Source organism: Cicer arietinum, chromosome 3 (genome assembly GCF_000331145.2).
Source record: "Cicer arietinum cultivar CDC Frontier isolate Library 1 chromosome 3, Cicar.CDCFrontier_v2.0, whole genome shotgun sequence".
Lineage (NCBI taxonomy): Eukaryota > Viridiplantae > Streptophyta > Magnoliopsida > Fabales > Fabaceae > Cicer > Cicer arietinum.
The window spans coordinates 35,982,472-35,992,499 of record NC_021162.2 but is presented as its reverse complement, the minus strand read 5'-3'; the positions used below and the strand labels follow the sequence as shown (position 1 = coordinate 35,992,499).

At 32.2% G+C, this 10,028-nt stretch overlaps 1 protein-coding gene across 1 annotated transcript in view; it reads right to left on the bottom strand.

The window, feature by feature from the left end:
- The window catches only part of LOC101492267 (kelch repeat-containing protein At3g27220-like), a 6,059-nt gene extending 754 nt beyond the window's left edge, over positions 1-5,305 (bottom strand). The window contains exons 1-5 of the mRNA XM_004510522.4: positions 4,784-5,305; positions 3,792-4,021; positions 2,338-2,508; positions 1,794-1,899; positions 1,035-1,241 (exon numbers count right to left, since the gene is read on the bottom strand). Coding sequence (XP_004510579.1) covers positions 1,035-1,241; positions 1,794-1,899; positions 2,338-2,508; positions 3,792-4,021; positions 4,784-5,176 — 1,107 coding nt within the window. The 5' untranslated portion in view covers positions 5,177-5,305. The remainder of the gene's footprint in view (positions 1-1,034; positions 1,242-1,793; positions 1,900-2,337; positions 2,509-3,791; positions 4,022-4,783) is intronic.
- Positions 5,306-10,028: the final 4,723 nt, after the last annotated feature.

Genomic DNA, 10,028 nt, shown 5'->3' with positions numbered 1-10,028 from the left:
GAAAGAGTGGATGGTTCTTACATGTAAGTGTAGTGCTGCCACGTAGATTTATTAAGTTATTTGTCAAACTTTTCTGGTAAGAATAAACATTTTCTTTTCAAACTAAAGTGTCCTGTCAGGTTAAATACTATTCGTAATTCTTTAATTTAATTTCACGTTTTAGTTTTTTATTTATTTATTTTTTGATTTAGTCATCTATTTTAATTTTAAGTGATAATTTAAACTTTTATATTTTAAAATGTCAACAATGTTATTCTTTTTTTTACAAAAATTCAAAAATTCATCAAAATTTTCAAACAAAATTCATAAAATTAATTATATTCTCCAATATAATACAAATTTCATCAAATTCGTAATTTAAATCTTTAACTAAACACATATTTTTATCTCTAACGACATCAAATAAAGAATGAAAATACGAGTTTATTTGAAGATTTAAGTTAAGAATTTAATGAAATTTGTATTATATTGAAGAATATAATTAATTTTATGAGTTTTGTTTGAAAATTTTGATGAATTTTTGTAAAAAATAGAATAACATTGTTAACATTTTAAAACATAAAAAATCAAATTGTCACTTAAAATTAAAGTAAATGACCATTTCAAGAAGAAAAAAAAAAGATAAAGACCTAAAACGTTAATTGAAATTAAGTTAAGGGACCACACGTGCTATTTAACCTATGTATTATTAGAAAGTCTACGAAATAAGTGATAACCTACATTTTTGTCTCTAACATAGAAAAAATAAGAAAACTGCATGGACAGTTCTGAAAATATGGAATAAATGAGGATTAAAACTTCAAATAAATAATTTGTAGGGATAAAACATAAATGTGAAGTATTTTATAAGGATAAAAAAAACATATTTAACCCAAATATCAATTAAATAAAACATTAATATGTACATAACATAAACAATTAATTTATTTAATAAGGATTCAAAAATTAGAATAATTATAAAAGCAAACTAATAGTAAGAGGTATTAATGGATAAAAACTTATTCATAACCAAGTTGTAAAGAGCGAAAGAGTACCATAGAGTCTAAATCAAACCGGAAGACCTCCCCAACCAGCATCATCCTTTTAGTCAGTGGGTGCTTTTCTGTTGTACCTCCAGTGATAATAATTGAATTGTTGACCATTACCCATGCACATTCTATATGGGAGTTTGGCTTCGGCATAGGTGGCAAAGTTTTCCATTTCATTTCGTCATCAAGCATATAAACATCTCCATAGACTACCTGAAATGTAAGAAAATGTAAGGCCATAAAACACCACAAAACAAAGCTTCACAAGACAATATAATATGAAGAATCCAATGTATGTCAGTTGTTAGATGTATTCGGAGTTGGTTATGAGTAGTTATAAGTTAGTTAGGATGAATTGCAAGTTAGTTATGATTTATTAGTTTAATTATGATTACTATATAAAATGCATCATATTCTCAGTGTAAACATCTTTTTTAATTAAATCAATTCCAAGTAATACAATTTTTCTCTCAATCATTTGTTTTATTTGTTGGGCTTTGCCATGCTTCTCAACATTAGTGTTTCACTATAGATGTAACTATGCAAAAGGATCATAAAATGAATGTAAGTGTATCAATAAAGGTATAATTATGTCGGTGTATCAATATATGATCGATTATGTGTAAAACTTTCTATACTATATGTGACTATAAATTAAACTCAACTATATTTTCTATGCCGTATCTTAGAAATTCTTCTATCATAAAATTACAATATGCAACAAAGTAACCCATGTCTGCAGCTAATAACCAAAGAAAGTGATACCTCAAGCCTGCGCGAGCACTTGAATATAGGTGAACCCGGTTTTGCCATGAAATCACCCTCTTGTCCACCGATAACATAAAGGCGATCATTGGCCACGATGCAAGCCCTACACCAAATAAGGTAAGGTTAGATGAAAGCCAACAAATTTCCATTCAAAGACAATGGATGTGGCATCAATTTTCAAGTAAAACTTCAAAAGCATCTTAGGTTTGTAGCAACACCAGTTTGGTTTTCTGTAAATATGTATTTCTTGGTTTTAATGATCCAGTTTCTAGGAAAAAACGGCCCTAGTATTCCAGTATTTAAAATTGTATGGTCAAAGATCTATTAAAATATTTAAAATTGTTGTTTTATTAAAATCCTCAACAGAAGAAACAAGGGTATACAAGTGTATAACCTAAACATCATTTCAAAATCTTCTCCAATTTTTCCGTTAAATAGAGTCAGCTACATTAATCAGACAACGATATAATGTCTTGATGTAAATGAACTAAATGAGAACACTAAGGTTAACCATTGACTAGAATCTGGGTTGTGTGCTCACCTGTGCGGTCCACCGCGTGGAATAGGAATTTCAGTCCGCCATTGTTTCTCCAAAGCTTTCCCATCCTTTACAGCTAGACTCCAATGATCTAACCCAGGTGTATGGCGATTCTCCTTGCTACCACCCATGACATGGAGTCTTCCCCTCCACAATTGAGTTGCAGGAGCATACCTGAAAATTCAAATGTTAAAAGCTGTACATTTGACAATTAAATAGCCCAACATGTTCAAGTTCAGCTATTGTTCAACAAAACAGGACCAATCATAATGTAGTAAACAAAGCATTGAATATCAATTTTACTTCTTCCATTCCCTTTTTAATCTCTATTTTATCAGTTATACTATTGTCTTCACTTTACCTAATTAACGAATAAAAAAAAGATTATTATGGATTGATGACAGATAAAAGAAATAGCAGTTAAGTTAAAAACTTAAGAAATGATTACTATTTCAAATCATTACCATGAAATAGGAGGAAGTAGAGAACATAAAAAAAAAAAAGCAAAATAACATGCAATTTACAATGAAATAACTAATGGAACATAAAAATGTTGGAGAAATTACACTCGTCTCCTCTAAATAGTGTTGTTAAATATCGGACATGGCGGCGCCAAGGCGGATTGCAGTGGAAGATTTTTTGACAACCGAACATGGCCATTTTATGAAGGCTTTTGGTGCCATGACGTTTTATGGAAGATATGGCAGTTTAAAATGGTGGATTTTTTGCTTTCCACCATACTTTGCCATCTGCAATCGATAACACTACCTAGACATGCTTAAGTAACACTGATACCCTCTTTAATTTTTAAATGAACACTCCTCAGCGATATTTGTTGAAAAATTACACAAGTGATAGAATTTAGTTTGAACACGTGTTCTAAAAATCAAACAATAGATTGAAACTTGAACCATCCTTTATTATGATTCAGTTATTTTGGCGGTTTTGTCTCAATTTAAGCAATTTAAAGCACTTGAATAATGATATGGAGGTCTTGTCATCTCGTTCCATTTTTAAAACATTAATTTGAACATACTCCATCCGGAATAAAATATAAGCAAAAAGTCATCTCGTTCCATTTTTAAAACATTAATTTGAACATACTCCATCCGGAATAAAATATAAGCAAAAAGTCATCTCGTTCCATTTTTAAAACATTAATTTGAACATACTCCATCCGGAATAAAATATAAGCAAAAAGTCATCTCGTTCCATTTTTAAAACATTAATTTGAACATACTCCATCCGGAATAAAATATAAGCAAAAAGGTATTTGAAAAGTTGATGTATCTACTCTAAAATTTAGACCACAAACATCAACTTTTCAAATACAATTTGTTTATATTCTTTATGGAGTAAATGATTAGTTGAATGACAAAGGTCAAATTCCGTTGTTTAAGCATCTCTATTGATCTATTCTAACAAACTAACTGTGTGCAAAACAAACTAATACAAACCTGGGGAATGGCAATGGAGGCAAATTGTTCCATTTCTTTGTTTTGGTGTCTAACACAAACGAGAGGGCAGTAGGTCCTCTGCATTGAGTACCATACTGTCCAGACATAATATATATGTATCTTCCATCAGTTGCAATTCCCAAATGTGAATTAGCCATTTCTTTAGGCGTATCAAACCTATCTACCCATTTGTTGCTGTTGAAATCGAACACATCAACGTGAGAATGCACCTGCAATATAAGAAACCGAAAAACACAAATCATGAATCATCTTACTAATGACATATATTAATCATTCCTTCTATAACAACTATTGATCTTCGAAGTTAATATACACAATACAAAAAGTTAATATTACTCATGTATTCAACTTCACAAAACTGAAATGTCGATCACTAATAATCACTAATCAGATCATATCACTATTCCACTTGAGACTATCATTTATGTGAAAATCAAATCATTGCCTTATCTATAATTCTATTTAGAACCTGCTCGGATAAATAGTTTAGATAATCACATATAAGATATGACATGTCATATAATATAAGTAAGCTATTTCTATAGTGGAAAAGAAAATGTGGTCAAATTATTTTCATTTAAGCTATAAATTGTTTTTAAGTGCTATCCTCTGAAGAGCTTATTGAAATTAAGCTGAAAACAACTTATGAATAAGCTATTCCAAACACTCAATCAACTATCAAGTACTTATATTAATAGATAAGCCAATATATGTTCTTTAACTTTAGTCTTTAACCATCCAAATCCTAAGAAAAAGGGGCATCAGTAATCTATCGGGAGTTAGGTTGGAAGATAAGTAATTTGAAAGTCAGATTCTAATTTGTCCTTAATTGAAGTTCGTTAAGGACTTGATTCCAACCACTTGATTAGTCTTATTTTATTTAAAATATTAAATAATAAATATGAATAGGAATATTAAGATAAAAATGTTAGTTAAAAATTGGATGGTATTTGAAATACGAAAATACTAACATGATCAAGATTGGCATATCCCGAGAACACATAAAACAAATTTTGGATCTGAATAGCGTAACCATCTAACCGAGGAACAGGAGCCGAATCCAATTGTTCCCAATTCCATTGAGGAGCAGGTAAATCCGCAAAAGTAGCCGAAAGAAACCTCTCCGAAATTTTCCTCTTTATCTTATTCTTTTCAACCTCTTCCTTACTAGGTAATGTTACAGCGGTGGCATTAGGGACATCAGCGACCCAATTGGAAGCAATAGATAAATAAGTAGAAGAGAATGAGACATGGAAGATGCTGGTAGCGATGAAAGCGATGCCGATGAAAGTTGAGAGGCAGAGGAAGATGATTATTTTGGTTGAGGATGTGTGTTTTTGGTGAAACCTTGTTGTTGTGGCCATTGGTATTTGGTTTGTGAGGTGTGAAATGAGGTTGACATTTTTATTTATTTATTGTTTTGGGGGAAACTGTGGGGAGGATGAGAATTGAGAAGAAGAAAGGTTTAGAGGAAACAATGGTTGCGCGCCAATGGTTTTGGTTTTACATTTGTTTTTCTGTTTTTAACGCTCTTTTCTCTGTCTTCTTAAAATCCACGCGCACCGCCTTTCTTGTGGATCCGCTTTTTCTATTTTCTTTTTTTATAAAATAAACTACATTTATTTATTCAATTTAATTAAATGAACATTGTTATTTCTTATTAAGCATTTACTCAGAAAAAAGAAAAAAAATTCATAACAATAATATTTTTGAGTAATTAGAAACTTCATCATGCATGGAGAGAAGGGAAGATTATGATTTGTGAGTGTTATGTGCTGGCGTATATTATTTTTTTTTATCTATTAAAATATATCGTAAAAATTAATATTTTTTTAATAAAATACATTGATCGACAATAAATTCAAAATATTTAAGATAAATAATGACATAATTTACGAACTATAACCCCCTAATTTTCATCACAGTTTTAAATTAAAATAAAGCAAAGTTTTCAAATTTTAAATTATTGTAAAATAAAATAAATTGTACAACTACATCACATGACAACTCACAATAATAGTACAATCTACGAACAACTATAACACTCAAAATAATCATTCAATTCACATATTTCACATCAAGTTCTTATAGAATGCAATATCAAATTTTAAGATTATTCATAAAAGAGTTATAATGATTTTAATTTCCTAATTGATGTACTAGACATTAGGTAACTGAAATAAAGACAAAATTGTAGCGCATATTTTTTTTTAATAAACAAATATATATAATAATAAATAAATTAATAAAACACTACTCCACTCAGACTCACTCTCTTTCTATTTCACTTCACTCCATCTCATATTTTTTTTCACTTCACTTTTCCCTTCCTTTTCTCCCTCTCTCGGCTACACAACATCTACCCTCCCCATTTTTATTTTTCTCTCTCTTCTCTTTCTCCTTGCTTCTTCTCACTCCACAACACTTAAACTCTCAACCCTTAAAAGGAATTTAACATCCCCAAGAGCATAACTTCTCATTCTCCTATAAATACTATTGGTTAGGATTTTTGGGGGTTAGGGTTAGTGAGTCAATGAAGGATAAGGGTACTCATTTCTTGAAAGTTGTTTATTAAGACTCTTTGAGGCAAATACATAACTCTTATGTTAATAATGAATCTCTAGGAAATGTAGTTTTGTTTAAAAATCTTATTTTGTGGTTAGAGTAAATTTAAATGATTTTTATGGTTTCCTAAAGTTAGCTAAACTTTAGAATAATTTTTCTAAAGTCTTGAGAATATTTTTGATACTTAGATTTGTCGGCTGAGGCCTTGTCGACTACTATGGGAGTTGTTGGAGAACAAATGTAGTCGATTCTCCATAGTTGTGAGTAGAAGACGATCATCGTCGTATATTTTTATAATGCTATAATTATTATTTAACTTGTTTTCTATATTAAAGTGTTTATTGAAAAATTGGGGAACACAACCTTTGATTTTTTTTTTTCGATTTCATCCTTAATTATTTTCATGGTCTTTGTTATGTGATATGCTTGTAGTTTGATTTATTTGAGTTATAAAGCTTTTAAATATGTGTTGTGGAAATCATTGTTATAATTGTGAAATCATTAACGGTGGTAGATGCACCTAGTTACCTTGTTTTGATTAGCGAGAGTTACCCGTTAGATAGAGCCGCCCCTATGAGAAATATCATCCGTAGGAGGAGGGGGCTATCAACGATATGTAAGCTCCCTAATTGATGTGTGATGATATGTTGCGGGATTGAGAGGAGAGGGATATCCGTCAGATGAAGTCACCCCTAAGGGAAAAGCCACTCTTAGGAGGAAAGAGCTATCAATGAGATGAAGTCGCCTCTTGGTTCTCAAGAATTTATATTTTTACTTGTTTGACTCTCTATGATATTTTTAAAGTTGTTCATTTTGATTCACCTCTTGATGAATTGAATTTTAAATATATCTACTTGAATGGTTAAATTATAAGTTTAGTGATTTTATCATGTGTATATTTTATTTGGAAATTATCAATATTTTAGGTAGTATTGTTTAACATAATTGCCACAAGATTGTAAAACAATTATTCGTGCCTTTTTGTGTTTCCCTTCTAGTTGATGGTGTTTCTTGTCTCCTCACTAAGTCTTTGTGACTTACCCCTTCATGTTGTTTATTTTATTTTTTTCAGATTAATATGCAGTTGAGTAGCAAGTTGTTAGTAGACTCAAGTCTCGATCATAGTTTTTTTTGTAGACCTCTTTGATCGAGGACCCCTTTTACTTGTTTGACTCTCTATGATATTTTTAAAGTTGTTCATTTTGATTCACCTCTTGATGAATTGAATTTTAAATATATCTACTTGAATGGTTAAATTATAAGTTTAATGATTTTATCATGTGTATATTTTATTTGGAAATTATCAATATTTTAGGTAGTATTGTTTAACATAATTGCCACAAGATTGTAAAACAATTATTCGTGCCTTTTTGTGTTTCCCTTCTAGTTGATGGTGGTTGTTGTCTCCTCACTAAGTCTTTGTGACTTACCCCTTCATGTTGTTTATTTTATTTTTTTCAGATTAACATGCAGTTGAGTAGCAAGTTGTTAGTAGACTCAAGTCTCGATCATATTTTTTTTTGTAGGCCTCTTCGATCGAGGACCCCTATTTTGTAAAGTCTATTGAATCATGATGTACTTTGCAGCTATTTTGAGTCTAGAAAGTCTTTTTGGGAGATGTATTGAATATTAGATTATGCTCTTTGGATCATGATTGATTGAAAGTTTAAACAGGAGTTTTATAAATTTGGAAACATTGAAGTTACAAAGGATACTCTGTCATAATTTCGAGAAAAGTTATATATATATTTGAAATGATTATTGAGAACTATTTACTCGCTTAATTGTTAAGTTAGTTGGTAGGCTTGCCAGGCTATGAGTATAGCTTGTGCGTCGGTCACGTCGTTTAGTTTTCGGGTCATGACAAAGTTGGTATCAGAGCTCAGTCGTAGGTTCTAATAGCTGCAAACATAGGGTGATAATATATTCCTGTCAGTAAATTGTGTACTCGGGCACAACTTTCTTACAAGGGGTTATTAACATTTTATGAGAGTCTCATGTGTTGTTTGAATATGTGTTTAAATTCATCATCAATATCTTTCCATATTTTCTTGTCGTCTTGTTCAATTTTTGATCAATGTTCTTTGATTAGGTGATAATGTCACCCAAGACTAGGAATCCTACTATAAGGGAAATTGTTGATGAGTCAATTGCCAAATCCCCAGGCGCTCGTCAACAAGTTCGTGTTTCAGTTTGTGTTCGAAATAAGCGTAGATCTAATCTTGGCAGATGTGGCTTGGATGTTGAGGTACCTATGAGGAGGCGCATAAATCCAGCTACGGAAGAGTTTGCTGTTGGTTTACAGGGATTACAACAGGTTGTGCAACAACTTGGAGTTGTCGTTAGAGAACAACAAGAGGGTGATCAAAGACATGAAAATCCCAATGGTCAACAAGAGGTTAGACAAGTTGAGCATCATACGATAGCTGCAACGAGGGGAATTGAGGTTACTTTACCAGACTTCATGATGCTTAAACCCCTACTTTTTTCGGGTTTAGCGCAACTGAGGACCCACAACAATTCATTAATAGTCTAGAGAGGCTTTGGAGAGCATTAGGTTGTTCTGAGGTAAGATTAGTAGAATTGACATCATTTTAGCTAATAGGTGTGGCACGTGATTTGTTTAATAGTGTCATGTGGTAGACAAGTGGGGTCACCTCCGTTAGCATGGAGAAAGTTCTCTTAGTTGTTCATGGCTCGTTTTCTTTCGGAGAGTGTTATAGATGGATTAGCTCATGAGTTTGAGCGATTGGAGCAAACCAAGGTATGACAGTTTTAGAGTATAGTGCTCGTTTTACACAGCTCTCTAGACATGGTCCTTACCCTATCACTGAGGAGATGCGTGTCAAGAGGTTCATTAGAGGATTTAGGGATTACTTATTTAGGTATGTGGTTGGGTCAAATTGTTATACTTTTACTGAGGTTTTGAGTTTGGCCCTTCAGATTGAGCAATGATTGAAGGAAAAAGGAGGCAATATACAAGATTCACGGAAGAAACAAAGGGTTGAAGGATCTTACAGTTACTATCTGAATCGTGGTGGTGGATCTATGTTTGGTTATTAGGGGCAACAAAGACTCATGTCTCAAAGAGGTGGTCATATCAGGAATTCTTTTAGGACAATGCAGAGTCGTAGATTAGATTCTAGAGCAGCGTCACAATCCACTTTTCTTCAGAGACATTCCGGTGTTTCAACTACACGTTGTTCTATTTGTGGTAGTTTTCACTTTGGAATTTGTTCCATAGATGGAAATGGTAAGGTGTGCTATCAATGTGGCCAAATAGGTCACATCAGGAGGGATTGTCCAATAGATACGACACATACATCATCTAGTTATGCATCAGCACCAACAACTTTGACATCTTCTCAAGTTCATTCTGCATCCATGCGACAACGTGGAAATTCTTCTATCAGAGGTTCAAGAACATCTCAACAGAGAGGTAGAGTATTTGGTGGTAGAGATCGGATACCAACAGGAAGAGGTCAGACTCGAGTGTTTGCTTTGACTCGTCAGGATGCTCAAACATCCAATGCAGTAGCCTTAGTGAGAGATACACAAGTGGCTGAGGAGAAATTGGAAAAAATTCCAATAGCATGTGAATTTCTAGATGTTTTTCCTGAAGAACTTTCTGGATGGATTGCTACCTGATAG